The sequence below is a fragment of the Planococcus citri genome, chromosome 4 (genome assembly GCF_950023065.1).
Source record: "Planococcus citri chromosome 4, ihPlaCitr1.1, whole genome shotgun sequence".
Lineage (NCBI taxonomy): Eukaryota > Metazoa > Arthropoda > Insecta > Hemiptera > Pseudococcidae > Planococcus > Planococcus citri.
Genome location: NC_088680.1, coordinates 21,398,413 through 21,420,494, shown reverse-complemented (window position 1 = coordinate 21,420,494; position 22,082 = coordinate 21,398,413). Strand labels below are relative to the sequence as shown.

Sequence of the window (22,082 nt, the reverse complement as noted above, 5' to 3'; positions counted from 1 at the left end):
TTTGGTGACTTCTTGGTGACAGACGCACCAGAAAGTCACTAAATTACAAAATCAATCGCATATGATAATAGCTTGGTGAATCAGTCACCAAGAAATCACCAAGTAGTCAATTATGAATTTTCCATGTTAGGTGACTTCTTGGTGACAGAATCACCAGAAGTCACCAAAAGTCACCAAATACAAAATCGACCACACTACTTGGTAAATCAGTCACCAAGACGTCACCAGATAGTCAAAAATGAATTTTCCATGTTTTGGTAACTTCTTGGTGACAGATTCACCAAAAGACACCAAGTACAAAATCGATCACCAATGGTCACTGATTGATGAATCTGTCACCAAATAGTCACCAGACATTCAAACATCAATTTGCTTTGTTTTGGTGACTTCTTAGTGACAGATTCGCCAGCAAGTCACTAAATTACAAAATCGATTGCATATGATCACTGCTTTGGTGAATCAGTCACCAAGAAATTACCAAGTAGTCAATTATGAATTTTCCATGTTAGGTGACTTCTTGGTGACAGAATCACCAGAAGTCAACAAAAGTCACCAAATACAAAATCGACCACACTACTGGGTAAATCAGTCACAAAGAAGTCACCAGATAGTCAAAAATGAATTTTCCATGTTTTGGTAACTTCTTGGTGACAGATTCACCAAAAGACACCAAGTACAAAATCGATCACCAATGGTCACTGATTGATGAATCTGTCACCAAATAGTCACCAGACATTCAAATATCAATTTTCTTTGTTTTGGTGACTTCTTGGTGGCAGCTTCGCCAGAAGTCACCTAGCACAAAATCGATCACGTACCTACGATTATTGCTTGTTGAATCAGTCACCAAGAAGTCACCAGACTGTCAAATACATACAGTAAAAATCGCTTAATGTTATAACGTTTGTCCCAGACCATTTTAATAACATTAAGCGATTTATAACACAAACCGATTGAACAAAAAAGTGATTTTTTTCCAAAAATTTTCATATGGTCGATGTTTTTACTAAATATGTGGTCATTGAGCTAAAATTTCGCAAAAATTGCGAGAAAAAGTGTTAAAAACAGGTCGAAACTTCAAAAAGTGATGAAAAAAGTAAGTATCAAAAAATTATGTCAATCAGAAAAAAGTCTGAAATTTCAAAAAAAAATTAGGCAAAAACTGGACGAGAAAGTGTTAAAAACATTTTAAAGTTACATAAAAATGCGAAGAGCGCTTATAAATCACTTAAAAAAAAAATTATAACATTATCCGATGCTCTAATTACAATAACCGATGGAATTTCAAAGTAATGAGATATAAAAGATTGGGACCGGAAGATTTTAATAACATAAAGCAATTTATAACATTAACCGTTATAATAATAAGCGATTTTTACTGTATAAACTTTCTATGTTTAGGTGACTTCTTGCGGTGACAGATTCACCAAAAGTCACCCAGGTAGCTTTTCAGAGTATATTTGTCTTGAAATCATGAAATTGTAAATCAATTTTCAGAATTCGCATTGCCTCCAAAGCACAAAATTTTTGATCAATTATCAGAATGCACATTACTTGAAAATTATAAACTTTCAAATCATTTTTTTAGAATTCACATCGTCACTAAATTATGAAATTTTTAATCAATTTTCAGAATTCACATCGTTTTTAAATGAAAAAAATTTTATCAATTTTTGGAATTTACATTGCATCTAAATGATAAAATTTAAACTCATTTTCCAGAATTTCAACAGTCTTCATAAATTATGAAATTTCAAATCAATTTTCAAATTTGCATAGTCAATTACAAAACGTTGAAGCAGTTTGAATATCAAGTTCCTTTAAATCATGAAAGTTTAAATCAATGTTCTGAACTCTCATTGCCTCTTGATTATAAATTGTTTCTTGAGTTCCCATATCTTTCAAATTACAAAATTTCAGAACTTGATTTCTATGCTTAGTTACATTGTCTCTAAATAATCATGAAATTTCGAATCAATATTCAATCGTCAGGATTCTTCATCGCTTCAAAATAATTAAATTTTCAGTCATTTTTCAGAATTCCCACTGCATTAAAAAAAAAAGTTGTCCAAAGTCGAAAAATCAGTTAGCATGGTATCTAACGGAATTTTTTTTTGAAAAAAAATTACTACTTTTTTACTACATTTTTTCAACTAAATTTTCAGAACGGTCTCCACTCAACCCCCCCCCCCCCCTCCACACACAAAAAATTAACGAAATCAAATTTTTAAAAAAAATGAAATTGGAAGAAAATTTGTACGTAAGTATAATACAAAATATTTTTAATTTCAATCAAAATTAAGTACATTATATAACAAAAAAACAAGTTGCCAATTTCTTCAAAAATAATTTTTTTCCAATGATTTGAAGGTTTTTTTGCGTGTTTAAATTTTTTCACTACATTTTTGACTAAATTCAGTACTTTTTCACTATTTTCACTACCTGTTAGATACCCTGATTAGGTTGCTCAAATTTTTGGTTTAAAAAGCTTCAAGTGGAGTACCAATCCCCAAAAAATTCAATTCTCATTGAACTTAGTCCAAAAATGAATAAGCCAGATCCTCTGATTTCGTTCAATTTTTTTACGTTCTCTTTTATGTAAAGTCTATTAGAATAATCAATATCATTTCAGTCTGAATTTTCCAGAAAAAGGAGGGAGTGGTTTGCGATTTCCACACATTTGTGACTTCTTGCAGAACTGCTTTAGGTAAGTACTTTGAAAGCATTGAGATTTGAAAACTTTGAGAACGAGCTTTGATGTAGAAATTTCAAATTTTTATGATGATCACAAATTAAAATTATGTTTCCAACTACTTACATACTTGACCGATTTTCAAAATGACATCTCAATCTCAACACCCATAGGGAGCACAAAGGCTTCTAAAATGTTGATCAAAATTCAAAAAATGATTCAAGCTGAAGTAGAATATCGATTGTTGCTAATTTTTATGTAAATACCTATCTGCGTATATTTTGAATACGATCCATCAGTGACCTTTCGGTCATCCAAATTAAAAAAAAATAAACAATCAAGAAAAAGGTTTTTTTGATTCAAAAGGCGCTGAGTTCAAAATTTCAATATCATTTTTCATTCTGAAAAGAATGAAGAGATGGGAACGCTGAGATTCGAATCCACGAACATCTAGAAATCGGTAGTCACATTTCAATTTCTTAATTTCAATTTTTGTTCGAATTTGAAGGATAGAGGGGCACCTCCCCCTCCATAAGAACAATTTTTTATCAATAGATAGATTTTTCTGTCAATATGACTATAGTAGAGTGAGTCCCACCCCCTCATCAGGTAACACTCTGTCACATTCTCATGTCCAGATACCTACTCAAATAATTCAGGATCCATAGCACATTCTCCACTCCCCACCCAGGCCCATTCAACAAAAAAAATTTCAATTTTTCGCCACCAAAATTTTGAGAAAAAAATCATAAGGTCTACAACCACACATACAAAGTAATGTACCTGCATACATATTGCAATACCTAATTCAACCCCCGAACCTCACCTCCCCATCCTTGATCCCCCCACTTGTCTTCGCCACACGTACCGAATACAAATACCCACCCTATTAACGACGAAGCAACTTAACGCATAATATCTGTACCGTTTAACGCTCGCAGAAGCGATTTGACAGTTGAAGGGGATCTCATATTCGTCGAGCTAATGGGGTTAATGCAGCAGCACACGCTGAAGAAGTGCGAGACTGCGAGTTACGGTTTCGCCCCCAAACGGGATTTGTAATGTAAATTACATAGCTAAATGGAGTTAAAGTAAGTTTGACGTTTTGATATTATTAAGAACCGTCTTCGCGTATACCTAATACCTCTCTCTCAGCAGCGTTCTGTATATATAAATGCCCTCCCCGTCCCCCTGCCCTTGCCTCTGCCCCCTTGATACGTATTAAAATGGCGGAGTGTCTCGCGCTGCAGTGACAAAGGCAAATTATCTCGAGCTAAATAATTTCCACTGTTTTTATTTTTCGTTCATTCATTCCTACGCGCGTCTTCGCTGCGGAAAAACTGACAAAGAGAGCAAAATCTACGAGTAGATACGTTTCGTTACGCTGACATAAATGACAAATACGTACTCGACGATGTGTTATTCTTTCGTGCACAATGAATGACGCCATGACGATGAGCTTTATAGCATTTTAATACGATTAAGCGTAATTATCTCTCAAGCTTTCGTTCGCTATAGCGAGCGAAATTATACTATTAAATTAATATAAAACGCGTGCCCGCCAATTCCCAGCTGCAGCCAGCGCATCGAGAGATGGGGTTCACGAAGGGGGCCCTCACTCACACAAGGGAGCAACCTCCTTAGATAAACTCGCGCGACTCGCGAATCATTCCTAACGACTAATTCGTTTAAATGGTGTTGTAATTAAATTATAATAAAAAATACTAGCACACAGCGTAGCTAAATGACTCTTGTCTCGTGTACATTTATACATTTATGAAGAACCCTGTGCTCAGAAATGAGAACGCCCTCCATGGGAGGAGTTTGAGAAAAACAACGTTTCCCCGTTGGCTAGATCGACACCCGTTTTTAATTCTCTATACACCAGTGCACAAGTACACGTGTTCTGTGTGAAATTTTCTCTCATCTCGAAAACGAATCAGCAATCGCGAACGAGTCGATAACTTGTTCATCGTCGATGTGAGTTTTGTTAATGAGCTCGTCTTGTTCGGCTGTTTAATCCAAACCGCGAAGAACGATTTTATTGATGTGATTTTCATTTATATTGAACTGTTTTATTCGATCAAATTTGGTGATTTTTTTTTGAATATTGGTGGTGTGATTATTTTTCCCTGCAGAGATATTGCGGCTTTTTTGATCATCAAAGGCTTACACACACAAATTGACAGTGGTGTTTGATACGAGGATATTTGAGGTGAGTTTCAATATTTTAGAATTTTAAATTATGTACCTATTTTGATAGATAGGTACCTATAATTGAGTGAGTACGTGACACACAGGGACCTACGTCGTAGAAAAGCTTCAAAAAAGGGGCTGTCTTCGAACGAAATTCCAAAATTTATGACGATATAATAAATATGCTCGTAATTATGTGACGGTTTTATGACCGTTTTAAAATATAATACTCGTGCATAGAATGTACCGAGCACATCTACATACGTACTTAGACCCACATGAGCGTTGAAAAAGTATAGACTCAGCAGTCATTGCAGATAAATCAAACGAATAACTCAAATAAAGCTATACTTTGAAGATGACAAAATGGTAATAATTTTAAAATAAATTAGACGTTAAACACTCCAGTTGATTTTAAAATATATCTCTAAGCTCTTTGTATTATTCTGATCACTATAAGAGTAGGTACACTAAAAGACCAGGTTTTTGCTCTGAATGTTATCTGCATAATTATGGCATTTTTTTTTTTTTTTTTTTGCAACAGAGAAAATTCCAAAGGGGTCAACTTTTTTAAATTTTTTCAATTTTTCTTTCGATCTTTTCTGTGAAACAGTCGTAAAAAAGGGAAGGAAAAGAGATCAGAAATTCTCAGAACTTTTCAAAAATCATTTTTTGTGCAGAGAAAATTGTCTCCAAAGTTGCCCCCCTCCCAAAAAAAAACACACAGTAAAATATAGATAGGTAGATATAATTTGATGAAATTAGGTGATAAATACACGTGCTGAATCAATCTTCGTATTAATTTTCAAAAATACTCCAAAATCTCTAAATCTTCCAAAAATTGGCATCCTTCGTTCCTCCCTCATTCACAGATCAGAAACTGGGAAGTATAATTATAATCGATCATGTAGGTGGTATATCAGATCGGATCCTGCTCGAATATATTCATTCAATTGGGACTAGATTACGAAGTAGAGCCTAAGTATATGCTTTTATTACGAATTTTTTTAATAGAAAAGTATTGATTGACGACTACTTCAGTTCGGAGAGAAATTTTATTGCAATTTTCTCAATAATTGGTATGGCATATAATATCAAAGTACGAGATTTTCAGATTTTCAAGTTTTCCCTATCCCGTTAACTGAAAAAATTTAAACATTACCTACCTACTTCATATCATTGGAAAAAAATTTTAAAATTGATGAAAAATTCACCGAAAAAATCCTAGTTTTTGTATACCTACATTTTTTTCCCGACCGTTTCAGGAATATTCGAAGTAGAATTATTCCCTGATTAGATTTTTTGCTTTTGGGGGGATTTTTTGATGAATTTTAGTTCTCCACTCAAGCAGTAATTTTGCTTTCGTTTGCATAAAATAATACTTAACTAAAAAGTAGTTGATCGTATGAGACAAAGTATACTTTTTGAAAATTATCTCAAATTTTGACATCTTAAAGGTGTGCTTAAAAATTTAATTGGACAGCTCACGACTTAAATCACCATCGTTCGTGAAGGAAATCCTGGCTACTGACGCTTCGTCGTTCGAATAACAATTTTTTTTTTTTGAAATTGGAATCATAACAATATGGTGACTTACCTTTTTAAAGCTGATCGTCAAGTCTTCAGTACAAGATTTTCTGGACTTTGCAAAATAATAGGATTTTTAGTTTATCGAACAAATCAACCTGAAAAAAAAGAAAGTTCAAAAGAGGTTAGCACACTCAATTTTAAGCGTCTCAACACAAAAACAATAAGTTTTTCAGTGTAGAATGAATGATGATTTTCAACAATTTCGCTCTCGATTCAAGATTCATTTGCTTTAAAGACGATTTTTTTTTGAAAATTGGTTCAAAATCAACACATGGAGAGAACAATTTTTTTTCAAAATTTGGCTAACCAACACTGAGAAAAATTTTTATTGGAATTTGCACTATAAATTATGCACTCTGAAAATTTAACAACTGTTACAATAAATTACATACAAAATATAGTAATTTCTGCAAAGCTTTACAACGAAATCACTACCTATAATTTATTATAAAAATCGCCAAATTTTCAAAGTGCAATAGGTTACATAACCCTCTTGCTAAAAAACCTCTTCTTCGACAATTTCAAACTCCATTGTTTACCTACATTATTTATTTATTTTTTTAAATTCCAAATCTAAAACATTGAGCTCTTTGTTAGGAAGGAGGGGAATCGAATATTTCTCAAAAAATCCACACTTTTTAAATCTTTTTGAGGCTAAAATACATGCCTAGATTTCCTACATTTCACAAACAATTTCTAGTTGAACTCGATGACATTTCAAAAAAAAAAAATTGAACATTGATCTCATCTTGACTTCATCCAAAATTTCTTTCAAGCAATCAAGTAGGTAGGTATATTGTGAAGTCTAGAAAAGGGAGTCTTCTTCCAGGTGCAAAAATTTTATGAAAGATAATTTTCAAATAGGTACATCCGCAGGGTTGCCTATAACAACTCGTACTCGTATGTAACATTTCAATGAAAAATCGTTCAATCAAGTTGAGCTTTCCAATTTTGATCCAAAATTTTTCATCGCAAATACTTCGATTTTAATATGAATTGAACTTCACTCAAAATAGTTATCTTAAAAACAAAGCTTCTCGAAAAAATAAAATTAGAGAATTCTGCATTTAAAATAAATTCTCAGTTTTTTCAAAAAAAAAAAAAAAATCATTCTATGTTGTACTCAATAAATAATATGAACTTTATAGTTAGATGAACAAATTTAAAAATCAATAAGTTACACTTCAAAATAATATGTATCTATTTATAGTTGGAAAAAACATGCCACGGTATCCTTTTTAAAACCAAATACCCCCATCGACGTTTTTTTTTCAATTTATAATATAATCGTACAATAAATTGGGTATCAAAGGAAGTATTTCTCGTTTCTCAGTAAGAGTAAAGTCATCCCATTTCAAATAGACTAGAATGGGTAATTTTTCAATTCTCTCCCCCCCCCACCCCCCGAAATTTGATAGAACCTAGCACAAGAAAATCATATCTAAATACAGGGTCGCTGAAAAGGACTTTTTTTAAAAGCTATGATCCGGATCAATTCTTGATGATTTATCCGAGATCTACAGGTCATATTCTTCGTAGCGTGATTTGTGATCCATGGGCCGTGTATCAAATGATCCAAAAAAGTTGATTCAATTCAAAATTTTCAAAAATATGAAGTCAAAAATGAAAAAAACAACCAAATTAAAACTGAGAGGAGGAGGAGTGAAAGACAAATTATGACTCCTATTTAAGAATGCATATTTTTAAATCCCACCTAATGACATTATTGAATCGATTTTCATATTTTGTATCCATTAATTTGGCACCAATACTTACTATATTTTTTGAAAATTTTTGGTTTTGTTCATGCCCCTTTGAAGCTGATTTTTGGGTTCGAGGTCAGATGGCCTTTAAAAATGGATTGTGTGCTTTTAAAAACTCAGCTTTCGACATCCATATTGACATTTTTGAAAAGTTTTAGTTTTGCAATACTCTTTTAAGGCCCACTTGGGGTTCAAGTGTCAAAAATGGTCGATAAAAACGAAACTGCTCCCCTGAAGAACCCTCGTAATCATCATTTCAACTCTTCGTATACAAAATTCTCGGCTTGACCGACAAAATTTTCCATCTATTTCACTAGGGATGAGGACAGATGAATAATAAGTCGTTTTCTTCATTTGGACGAAATTGGTCTGAAAATGTGATCCAAAAATCCGTGATTTGTGAACCGTAATCCGGATAATTTTTTATCGTGATCCATTGCAACTCCAGCCAAATTACCTCAACAACACGAGGAAAAAAAATTTTAAAGTTTAGGTTCAAGTTCAGCCACTCCCCTCCCCCGAGATCTCAAAATTTGAAAAATTTCAAACATTTTAATTTTTCATAAATACCTACGTGTCGAAAAAAAAATCAATTTTACAAAATTACCATATTTTAAATGAAATAAGTTGACTAATATTATTTTGAGAATTTCAAATTAAACTTTAGACCTTTCTAATAGTCTAAAACGGTGATATACAAATTGCAAGTTCCAAAACCATTACCTAAACTTGAACAAAATAAATAAATAAAAAATCAGAAGATTTGACATTTTTTCCCATTTTTTAAACTTTGAACTTTTCTTTAGAGAGGAGGGATAAACATGGCCCTAAAAAAAATTGAAATTTTTCCTAAATCTTGCTGAGGTCATTTTGCCATCATTTTTTATCAACTTTCATCAAATTTTAATAAAGGTTGGAAAAAGACCTCCCCTCTCCTCCCCTTCACATTTTTCACATTTGAAACCGTTCTAAAGCCGAAATATTCACTGAAAGTTCCACTCGATCATCATCAAATTCTTCCAGAAAACAACTCACATAAACTCCAGCAGCTTAAAATCTTGTTTTTGAAATTTTTGGAATACCTACCTAATTTCTTTATATGCATTCAAGTCAAAATTTCGTTCAAATTCAACATTTTTAATAAAGTCACAAGATCTCCTGATTCGTGGGTTCAAAGTTTTTCAAGCTTTTCTCTAGCACTGATTCCTATCTCAGAAACCCGTTCATGTCAATTTTTGATCCATTCCAAAAGGCAATTGACTAGCTTCGGTATTATAATTATTACACCATGATTAAAACAAATTTCATCGGAAGTAGGTACTCAAAAATAATAGGTACTTACACCATTCATGTTTGAGAACAAAATTCAAATTCGAGAGTTCACACAAACCAACTGCATGTATCAAATTATTTTTCCAGTAAAACCTTTCTTTTTTTATTTACAGTTTCAATTTGCTAAGTGACTAATTTAATATTTTATGTAAATTGAGGAGTTTGCAAATTCACAAGAAAAAATTACTCACCTAGGTATACCAACTTCTAAAATGATTCGTAGGTACGTATTTTTAGAAAAATAAAAAATCTAATTACATCGTGATTATTCAAATCGTAAAAACCTAATCATTATTTTCCCAACAAAAAAAAAATCTGTCGTATTCGTTTCCAAAAAAGAACTTACCCACTCCTCGGTATATTTACCCAAAACATATTAAAAATTAAAAAAAACCAGTTCCCCCACATAAACCACTATTGTAAGTACCCACAACCCAGATACACTCTCTTCGAATCTTTTAATTTAATTTCAAGCAAATTAGTAAAATAAAAAAAAAACCACCGCACACTCGTAAACGTAATTAGATAAGTATTTTTCTAAAAGAAGAGGGGGGAAGAAGGGGCCACGAATGGAAATATAATACACGTATCGTGCTGGTATCAAATCAACTGCCATCATCATCATCATCGTCACATTCGGCTACCGGTTTCAATTAAATCCGGGTACCAATTTACTTACGCCTAAGTAATTTCATTCGTATCTAATTAAGTATTCTAAAAATGGAATAAAATGGGAAAAATTCTATTGCAATGTATAAACGATTAGCTCACGAGAAAATTGCAAAAAAAAAAAACGGAAATCTACATATGTTAATTTATTAAAATTTCCTTTTCTTCGTAAACTTTTTATACAATTTACGTATGTTTATTATGGTAGGTACCCACGTGTGATGAATTAATCGATTTACTTACTTGAAAAATAATTAGATATAACTATTTACTCGACTATACAGATTATTCTAACCGGTGCTAATTACCAGTTACATAATAAAAAGGTTAGGTTAGGTATGTTTATATTTTCTGGTAAAAATCCGAATACAATTTAAACGATCGCGTATGACTTCGTCTTGAACCCCCTTTTTTATTTCATGAATTGGTAATGAGGTTATAGTCAGAAAGTGCGGGGCAGAGAGGAATCGAGATGAAAAAAAACGCCAGATAAATGGGAATGTTATCTGGGAACATTACCCACATATTTTTTATATACACTCGTATTAAACGTTTATTATCTACTTTTTATATACATACGTTCGGCTTCGTGTACGAGATTAATCATCGCTTAGTAAGTATCTAAATTATACTGATAAATTAATTAGTTTGAATTTTGGCGAGTGGTAAATAGATATCTATGTGAATTTTTCCCTATCGTCATTACGATGTTTGCGATGCGTTTTCGAAATCGTGCGATTTTTTGTTGTTTTTTTTTTCGGCAACTGTGAATATTGTCGTGCGGAATATTATAGGCATCGAAAAGAGCGGGCTCTTATTATCGTTGTATAGACAATTCGTCGGTACGGTTTAATCCTAATTACTAATAATTGTAATTAATCCGGCGGCTCGTTTGAACCAACGATCAAATATTTGCCACATTAATACGTTTTCATATTTTCAAAGACAAATTCTCGCTCGATGAAATCTCGACATAATCAATCGAGTGGCTTATAGAATTGCAACACTGTCTTTTGACAACACCGCTCACATACCTATACTTCTTCGATATCCCATTCATTGATCTTTTCATCGAACCGATCTCTCCAACAATAATAGGTAATTTCCATCACGCGTCTAATTTTGAGCTATTTTTTTCTCGTGTTTCAGAGATGCAACGTAAAATGTGATAAAAATGGATAAACAAGACCGCGAGACAACCCTCAGAACCGGACATCGTTCCGGATCCGGTTCATTTTCCATCGATTCTCTTCTCTCAAATACGACCAAACCGTCGACACCGGACGTCCCCAGCGAATTTTCCCAAAAAGCGATGCATTATTTTCACGATCTCGATATCTTGGATCGTAAATGGAAAGACACCTACGAGCCAGACGTGGCGGAATTTTCGCAGAAACATTTAAACCTAGTGCGACATATTAAAAACATAGACACTTATTTACCGTGGATATCGCCGAATTCGAATTTCTTCGCACATACCCACGGTGCCGAGCATTTATCTTACGAAGACGCTAAACGAATAATTCCACCGGTCGGTGAAGCCCTAGATCACGTGAATTTTCCAGCAGCTTATTCCAATTTACATTTTCCATTGTTGTATTCGTCATGGTTACCAGTTGCCAACGCAAATCCTGTTATCAAAACTTCCACAGAGTCTGTGGAGTATCCTTATAGTCAACCGTATGCTACGAGTAGTCCTATCAGGGATGAGAATACCGATAGCGATGATTCCAAGTCAGATATTTCAAGGATATCCGATACTCCTAAAGATTTCTCGTGTACTAAGCAACGCAATAATAATGGTGAGTATTCGGCGTGATCGATTAATTGATTTTTCTATAATTAAGTATATTAAATTAAATACCTTATCGTATGTTTCTACATATGGGTTAATGTAAATGTCAAAAGGGCTAATGATACCGATACGATAGGCTAATTTCACTTGATAAATACTTCTAATTATATGAATAACACGTAATTACCGTGATTTCGCAACGATTACGTATAATTACCATCGATTTACCGTAAATTACCACAATATACACACCAATTACCGATAATTATCCTGGTTTGACAATTATTACTGTAAATTACCCATAATTACTGTATTTACTTAACGAATGTAAGGGAGAGGAGAAAAAAGGAGGGGAGGAGGAAGTCCACATTTATGATTGACTCAAGCCAAAATTTACCAAAAAATCAAATTCTGAAAAAATAAAATGATAAAAAAAATTCATCAACTTGTAATATTTTGAGAAGAAATTAAGGGGCTTTCTTTAGGAACTTCGACTAAAAACAGGACTTTTTTGGATATTTCAGCAAAATTTGGGAATTATGACAATTTTAGCAAAAAAGGGACCTTTTTGATCATTTTGGCAGAAAACAGGACCCGTTTGGCAATGTTGACAAAAATTAGGAATTTTTGAAAATTTCAGCAAAAAAGGGACTTTTTTACCATTTTGGCAGAAAACAGGAACTTTTTGACAATTTTGACAACAATTGAGAATTTTTGACAATTTTCGCAGCAAAGGAACTTTTTGACCATTTTGGCAAAAAAACAGGACTTTTTTGACAAATTTTTGACCAGAAAAGAGACTTTTTAACCATTTTGACAGAAAACAGGATTTTTTTTGACAATGTTAGCAGAAAAGGGACTTTTTGACCATTTTGGCAGAAAACAGGACCGTTTTGGAGATTTTAACGAAAATTGGGAATTTTTGACATTTTTGGCAGAAAAGGCACTTTCTGGCCACTTTGACAGAAAACAGGACCTCAACTCTGAAAATTTAGACAAAAATTGAGAATTTTTGACCAGAAAAGAGACTTCAACCATTTTGGCAAAAAACAGGAGTTTTTGACAATTTTGATGGAATTTTTGATAATTTTAGCAGAAAAGGGACTTCTTCACCATTTTGGCAGAAAACAAGACTTTTTTGCCATTTTGGCAAAAACGGACCTTTTTGGCAATTTTGACAAAAATGAGGAATTTTTGACCAAAAAAGAGACTTTTTGGCCATTTTGGCAGAAAATAGGATTTTTTGTATGCGTTATTGTTGCATTCTGAAGCGAATCACCCCGTATTTGTTGCGTTCTGACGCGAATTGATTTCTTTTATTGGGGATTAGAGGTACTTAATGTGGCCATAGAGTTCTGTGGTTGGCACCATTGGATTACTCGTTGAATTTCCTATAAGAAAGTGATGCTAACACGAAAATGAAAAAAATGTAATTGTTGTGTTTCGCAACTCACCTCCACAATTTTGATGAAATTTTTGACAATTTTAGAAGAAAAGAGACTTTTTTACCATTTTGGCCAAAAACAGGACCTTTTTGACAATCTTGACAAAAATTGGGAATTTTTGAGAATTTTAGCAGAAAAAAGACTTTTTTTACCACTTTGGCAAAAAACAGAACCTTTTTGGAAATTTTGACAAAAATTAGGAATTTCTGACCAGAAAAGGGACATTTTTACCACTTTGGCAAAAAACAGGACCATTTCAGCAATTTTGACAGAAATTGGGAACTTTTGACCATTTTAGCAGAAAAGGGACTTTTTTTACCACTTTGGCAGAAAACAGGACCTTTTTGAAAATTTTGACAAAAATTAAGAATTTCTGGCCAGAAAAGGAACCTTTTTTACCATTTTGGCAGAAAACAGGACCTTTTCAGCAATTTTGACAGAAAATAGGTACAGTACTTCTGACCAGAAAAATGACTTTTCGACCATTTCGACAAAAATTGGTAATTTTTGACGATTTTAGCAGAGAACATGACCTTCTTGGTAATTGACAAAAATTAGGAATTTTTGACAATTTTATGAAGCAACAGTAAGGAATGTTTTGATCATTTTAGCAAAAGGGAACTTTTAGTCCATTTTGGTATGAAAAAACGTGACCTTTCTTGCAATTTTGGTAATTTTGCAAAAAATGCGACTTCTTGACAATTCTGACTAAAATCAGACTTATTCTAACAAAAAAAAAAACCATCAAAATTCTAATACGTACTTTGATGCCGTTCCATGTCATGTTTGAACTCTCTTTGCACAAAAACGCTAACTATGCAGGTCAACAGCAGTAATCGCCTTAGTCATCCATGAATGAGGAATGACCCCTAGCCTTAAAGGATAGGTACGAGTATGAGTAATGAAATTTCAAAAATAATGCAAATGTTGATAAATGAAAAGTTATTCTGCTCAAATACTGCTCAGGTTAAAAGACTGAATCACACATTTTCAATTTAACAAAAAATACATACGAAGCAGGTAATAGTGGGTTTCTAATTATCGATAATTCGAATGTATGCTCATGCGCAGTCAAATAGGTAGGTAGTAATTGGAGAGAACCCACCCAAATAATATAAGTACTTATAAAAAAAAACAAGTAAATTCTCAAAAACGTCAACATAACCAAGAAAACATTTTCTTGGAATTGTAGAATTATCACGAGGTCAATTTTGGTGCTAATGATTGTAAAGTACACCATTACTCATTACCTGTCTTGCCTGCATCGTCATAAGGTCATTATTGAATTCTGGAGAAATGAAACATGCGGGGTTTCTCTATTCCTCATTCGAACTATTGTTTTTCTACAGACATAGAAGATTTTTCATTTTTTGTTACGTTTTTTGAAAGTAAAAAGATTGCTCATCATGGGATAAATAAGACTAGATACCTTTGCTGGTTGATTTTTTTCATGTGAAAATTTGAAAAGTAAAAATGTTTTTTTTTCTTTTCGTTTAAAGATTATATTCATTTTTTGCGGTAAATTCATATTTATTTTTATGCTACTTACGTAAATTCCGATTTTTCCAATTTGACGTTTTCTTCTCCCTCTTTTTTTTTTTTTTTTTTTTTTTTTTGAGAAAACGACTTTCAATTGATTATTTGATGAGTCAGAATGCTACTTCGAAACGAATATACTGTACATGTACAACCATAGGTACAGAATACAGATATTTCGGATGTTCACCGATAAAATCATACGAAATTAATCGCGTTGAAATTACTCAACATTAATTAAGTTTTTTACGAAATAGATATTCAAATATGTACGTACATTATGTATTATAGCTGATTAATTGTGGAAATTAACGATTATAACAAAAAGAATAGGTACCTACCTACCTACTAATAATTTAAGATGACACAATAATTTATGATGATAGTGGTAGTACAAGTAAATAAGCTTTAAAAAGCTACAGTATATATTATGTAGGTACTTGTAGCCCAATATTGGTAAAAATTATCATAATTACTGGTAATCATCCTTGATCTAATTAGGTACGGTTATAAAAGTGAAATTTGGTTTGTTTATCATTTTCAATTTTCTGAATCGATGTATGAAGATTATTAGTGGTTCTGAAACCTCCAGTGGATTTTTTTTGATACTTCAGTTCTATATATTTGTAAAAAGGTCTTAATATGTAGTAATAAGCAGAAAAAAATCTCGGATTGATTATACCTACATATTGATGATTTACTTCGATCGGTTTGGTTACAATGCACAATTTTATACCAATTTTTGCCAGTTTAAATTTATTATTTTAAATCTAATGATAGATTTTCAAAAACTAGATACAATTATCAAATTAACTCATCCTTTTACCAGAACATTAGTAGGGCCCACAGGGTGGATCCCACCAAAAAAAATTTAGGTTTCCAAACAAAATACATATTTAGGGTCCTGTAAGGTATGGTTTTAAAATTTTCAAAACAGTCCAAAAATTGCATAATAAATGTAGTTATTTAAATTTTAAAAATCAAAATGATAAATTATTACCCCAAAAAACCACATTTTCTGATCACATTTAAAATATTTTTTGGAGAAAGGTTAATCTTTTTTTTAAAAAAATTATTCAAAATCTACTTTTCACATTCCAACAACCAACGCGAAGAATAACACCAAAATCCTCTTTAAAAACTTTATAAATCAATGTGGAGGGAAGTCCAGAATTTGAAAAAAAAACTCAAAAAAATTTATCATTACATTTTTCAGTGAAGGTATTTTTCAACACTTTAATTTTTTTTTAATTTTTCTACTGGTGGCCACTTCTCCATGGCCATAAGACCATTTGGAAACGCTTTTTTTATTAATGAGAAAATGCAAATTCTTTGGGCATAAAATTGTTTTTTTTTAAATGCCACAATTACTTGATATCTCAAGATCTGTGCTTGGGCAACCACAACTTTGGGAATTTGCTTTCAAGATCGTATTCTCAACAGTGAATGCTTCTTGAGAGTCACTTTTAACATAAATGAGAAAAAGTGTATTATTTTTTTACTCTTACAACAAACTTTTTCAAAAAATCTCTAAAATTTTAAAAAATGCAATAAGTAATGATAAGTTACACATTTCCTCAAAATTGGGAATCTAGGTAGATACGATTGGAATTAAAATATAAATGACTAAATACGAGGTTTTTGTTGATACCTAAGTGCTATTAAATGACAATTAAATTTTTCGATCTTTATGATTTTGTTGGATTAGGTATTTTAGAAAATTAAAAACCTTCAATTTTTTAGAAGGCAGCTGAAATTTTCTGAGAAAGTATCTCATGGGCCCTCAAGGGCTCATGCTCCAGACAATAAAAAAAAACCTAGGTACCAAAATCAGTGACAGAGTAACCAAGAGCTTCACTTGTTATACTCGTAGTCTAGGATTGGAGGGCTCAAAATAATACCAATGATTAAATAATCACCCATGTATTTGAGATCGAAAGTAACATTTTGATTTTTTTTCGCAAACTTTACGAATTTTAAAAAGTTGACCAACATTTTTGAACCTTCCTCTCAATTCTTTTGTTTTTACAGTATAATTTTCATATAATTTGAGGTATGAAACCTTGATTACAATACACTTTATTTTTATAGCCCTTCAATTTTCAAAATATGAAATTTTATTCTGGAATTTTCTTTTGTTCACTAGGAGAAGGTAATTTTGGCTTAATCTGTTCAGAAAAATTCAACTGTAATTTTTGACTACATATTTTTCTCGATTTCTTTAAATTGACAATATTCCCTCACTTTTTCAGAAATGATATTCAATGTTTTGGACAGCATGCGTAATATTCGAGAAGAAATTAGTTTCAGAAACACAAATTTAACACCCTTTTCAACCCTTCATATAGTAGAACTCTAAAAGTGGTTTTGGATTTTGAAGGCAGCAATGGTCTATGTCGACGCAGAATTTCAAATATCATCTTTTGGAACTGAGTAATTTTTTCAAAACAGGTTGGGTAAGGGCCAGAGCGAAAAAACAACGATTTTCAAAAATTTCCTCTCTTTAAGAACCCATATCTCTCCACCTGGAAAACCTCCATGGCTGAAATTTTCGCAGGGTGATTTTCATTTCCAAATTAAGGTCATCACTGTATTTTCCCAGGATCCTTCAATTTTTTCAAGACTCGCCCACATCCTCCCCTCTCCCCTCCCCCTCCCAAATTTCGAAAACCCATCGTCGCATTTTTCTTTTCTCTTCTCAATAACTTACTTTCACCGAATAAAATGGGCTATCATTTTTAAGAAATATGTAGTTCCCATCAGATTCCTTTCTGCCACAAACAATTTTGAACTACAAGAAATGGTTCACATTTAGGCTAAACCAGCCAAAAAAAAAGTAGGATAGATGATCAATATAGCCTATGTAGCAAATAGCTCACAATAAAGAGAAATCCTAAGTATATATCCAAAGCTCACACAAATAAAATAGCACTCATTTCACCCTATAATATTTTATTTTGCCTTTAGCTTCGCTGAAATCAGAAAACGCGGACGAAGATGACGACGATGACGACACCGATGGTAACCAGAAAACCGCCTCAGGGGGTAATAAAATTCGTCGCAGACGGACAGCTTTCACTAGCGAACAGCTTTTAGAGCTCGAGAAGGAATTTCATGCCAAGAAATACCTCAGTTTAACCGAACGTTCGGAAATAGCCAATTCATTAAATTTGAGCGAAGTTCAGGTAACCACCATATGATTCCTTCTGCATTATCATTTTCTCGCGATAAAAATTGAAAAGAGTGGAAAATACCGAAATTCGAATGAAAAAGTACCACCAATAATATACTGATAGGGATAAAGACGAAGACCAGGACAACATCGACGACTTAAATAAACAGTCTAATAGGCGTTTTATCGTGTGCTGCGGCTATGGCCATGTAATATTGGAAATGATACCCTAAATTGGTCTGCGTTTTTGGGGCGGAGATGTCGCGTATACAATAGAAAAAGAAAATCAAGAAGAAAAGAAACTGGGCAAAAAACAGACAGAGAGCGAAAGATATTGATGTACGAGCGCTTGAATTATGAGTCGTATGTTAAAGAAACATATTTTATATTAATGTTCGTATAGTTATATTGTGGCACTGTCCATCAGAATGGGCCGAACCCTGGAACGCATTTCTCGTAACAATGAAAAATGCCGAAAGGCGTGCTAACTTCGCTAACTCGCGCACGTACTCATATCTCATATCTATAGACTTTACTATTACTATACTGTACCATATAGCGAGCAATAGCAAAAATAGCAATCGCTAAACGTACTACTACAAGTTTTTATACCATATACACTCACTCTCTCTACCCATATGTGTACAAATCTTACATTAATCTTTACCCTCGACTGAAAATGAACACGAATCCGTGCGTAATTTCGCTTTCGCGTCTGCTACCAAGTGATAGTATAGAAATCGCTTTCTGCCCTTTTAACAATTTTCTTCCTCTTTTTTATGTTCGGTAATTTAGGTTAAAATCTGGTTCCAAAATCGCCGAGCTAAATGGAAACGAGTCAAAGCTGGCCTAAGTGCTACATCCAGCGCGTGCGGAGGACACAGAAATCAAAACTCTTCCAATACTAATAAAATCGTAGTTCCTATACCAGTTCATGTCAACAGATTCGTCGTACGAAGTCAACATCAAGAATTAGAAAAATCGCTATCCGGTATGGGTAATTTAGCTAATTTGAAAATGTTCCCAGTCAAAAGAGACGCCGAAATTGGGAACCGAGAAATGGCCAGATTTTAAAGCATTTCGATTTTCAATTCACCTCTACGCACCTCATCCTCCTTGCCTCTCTCCGACTCTCCATGGTACGATAATCTAAGAACAAAGTAAAAATTTTATTGATTCAGTCATCGACGAAATTCCTATGTAAATATACGAGTAAATCAAAATCAACCGCGTGTGGTTTGTAAATACTGCGTAAGTACGCGTATTTATTAAATATACCACTCGAAAATGTAAAATGAACCGGCTTCAGAGAGGCGGGAATTTATTTCTTTTATCGTATTTTATATTTGTCAACTGTGATCTTTTAAATTATTCTGTCATTTTATCGTCGTATATTTTTTTTTGTGTGTTTGTTTTGTTTATTGTCTATATTACACGTATATTTTTCTTTTGTAATACTGTTTTATATTGGAGTATTTATACGTGTTTGTTTTCCCCCTTCTTCTTCTTCTTCTACTACTTTATTTTTGTTTCATTTATTTTCGTGTTTATTTATTTTTTTTCTTTTTCAAATCATTTTTTTTTTCATTTTTGTGTTTGTGTGATGACTGTTAAAATATGTAGTTGTATAGATGTAAATTATAGATGTATAGCTTCGAATTTAATGAGAGAACAAATTAGTGTTAGATTAGGTACTACTAATGATTAATTGAAAATTTTATCAACATTCAATAAAATATTTATCATTTACAATTTTTCTAATCTTTCTGTAATAAAGAGAAACCCACATACGATGAAAATGAATTTAAAAAAAACTCATTTCATTCATCATTCAAAGAATGAGATGACTGGTGGAGAATTGAACATGCATTTTTTTCCAAATAAAGAAAATGTTCCCATTTTGAGGAAATGTGAGTTTGTTAGAGAGAATCCACGACTGAAGATCCTAGTAAAATGATCTCTATATTATGTAGAGTTATTTTAGAGAGGAGGAGGAACCGGGGGAAATATACTGAAAAAACACCGCCAAATCACGTAAAAATTACGTACTGAAAAACTCGTACCTTCGACTTAATCATAAAACTTTTTCATCCCATTTTTTTTTTTAAGAAGTACAAAATAAGTTTACTACTTTACAGTTCAAAAATGTGTACTCCAGAGAACCATTTAGGACAACTTTATGGTTACATTTTCAGTCAAATTTTTCCAAAATGTTTCATCACTGTAAATACATACTTATGTATAAGAGAAAATTGAACCCACCTTTTGGAAAAATAACTCACAAGGGAACCTCTTGAGGTGTCACACTCCGATTCGAACGGAACCGCGATTTATGGAAAGAGCATAGTCTAAAACCCCCAAAACCAAATTTTCAGCTACCCAAGTTCATTTTTCGATTTTTGGCGAATATTTGAAAATTCAAAATTGACTGTTTTTGGCGATTTATGCTTTTTTAAAAAAAGTATGTACTTGATCAATAAAAATGGTCAAAATAAGTCCCAGAACTAATATTAATTACCCAAATCCAAATTTCACTATTTCCAGCCATTCTGGAGCCTCCAGCGCGATTTTTCAATTTCTCCAGAATTTTGAATTTGCTCCAGAAGGCGTGAATATTAAGTTGGCAGCTAAAAATCGAGTTGTATATTACACTCGACCATGGTTAACGATTTTATCCAGATTTGAGTCGATTTTGAGAGTGACACCTCAAAAGTGACTTTTTGACCAACTTTTTTCAAAATTAAAGAATCCAAAAAATCAAAAGTTTCCCATTTGTGTGGAAATTTTCGAAATTCACGCGAATCGCCGTATTTTGTCCATAAATAACTCCCCAAATCAAAATTTCACCATTTCCAGCCATTTTGGAGCCTCCGGCGCGACTTTCAATTTCTCCAGAATTTTGAATTTTCTACAGAAAGCGTGAATAAATGAAGTTGGGTAGCTAAAAATCGAGTTGTGTATTGTACTCGACCTGTTCAACGAGTTTATCCACATTTGAGCCGATTTTGAGGGTAAACTCTGGTCAAAAAACCACTATTGAGGTGTCACTCTCAAAATCGGCTGAAATCTGGATAAAATCGTTAAACAGGTCGAGTGTAATACACAGCTCGATTTTTAGCTGCCCAACTGCATATTCACGCCTTCTGGAGTAAATCCAAAATTCTGGAGAAATTGAAAGTCGCGCTGGAGGCTCCAGAATGACTGGGAAATGGTGAAATTTGGATTTGGAGAGTTATTTATGGACAAAATACGGCGATTCGCGCAAATTTCGAAAACTTCCACGCAAACGGGAAACTTTTGATTTTTTGGATTTTTCAATTTTGAAAAAAGCTGGTCAAAAAACCACTCTTGAGGTGTCACTCTCAAAATCGGCTCAAATGTGGATAAACTTATTAAACAGGTCGAGTATAATACACATTTCGATTTTTAGCTGCCCAGCTGCATATTCAAGCCTTTTTGAGCGAATTCAAAATTCTGGAGAAATTGAAAATTGCGCTGGAGGCTCCAGAATGGCTGGAAATGGTGAAATTCGGATTTGGGTAATTGATATTAGTTTTGGGATCTATTTTGGCTATTTTTACAGATCAAGTACGTACTTTTTAAAAAAATGCATAAATTGCCAAAAACTGTCAATTTTAAATTTTCAAACGTTCACCAAAAATCGAAAAATGAACTTGGGCAGCTGAAAATTTGGTTTTGGGGGTTTTAGACTATGCTCTTTCCAAAAATCGCGGTCCCGCTCAAATCGGAGTGTGACACCTCAAGAGGTTCCCTTGTCAGATTGACTTCTCTGGATAAAAAATTACTTCAGCTTATTTAAACACAAAATTTCTCAACAAACTGTCAATTTCAAAATATATTGATTTGTGTATTGGAGTGGGGGGGAGGGGGG

At 33.0% G+C, this 22,082-nt stretch overlaps 1 protein-coding gene across 3 annotated transcripts; it reads left to right on the top strand.

Annotated features, from left to right (window-relative positions):
* Positions 1-4,574: 4,574 nt before the first annotated feature.
* On the top strand, positions 4,575-19,934 carry LOC135843632 (homeobox protein GBX-1-like). Of its 3 annotated transcripts, none has more exons than XM_065361579.1 (4): positions 4,575-4,907; positions 11,392-12,044; positions 17,986-18,203; positions 18,986-19,933. In XM_065361579.1, the coding sequence occupies exons 2-4, from the start codon at positions 11,417-11,419 to the stop codon at positions 19,262-19,264; spliced, it is 1,125 nt and encodes a 374-aa protein (XP_065217651.1). In that variant the 5' UTR covers positions 4,575-4,907; positions 11,392-11,416; the 3' UTR covers positions 19,265-19,933. The 3 variants fall into 3 exon arrangements, with proteins under 3 accessions (XP_065217651.1, XP_065217653.1, XP_065217652.1); XM_065361581.1 differs by lacking the exon at positions 4,575-4,907 and adding an exon at positions 10,772-10,855 and having other exon boundaries at positions 18,986-19,934; XM_065361580.1 differs by lacking the exon at positions 4,575-4,907 and adding an exon at positions 10,907-11,084 and having other exon boundaries at positions 18,986-19,934.
* The last annotated feature ends 2,148 nt before the right edge of the window (positions 19,935-22,082 follow it).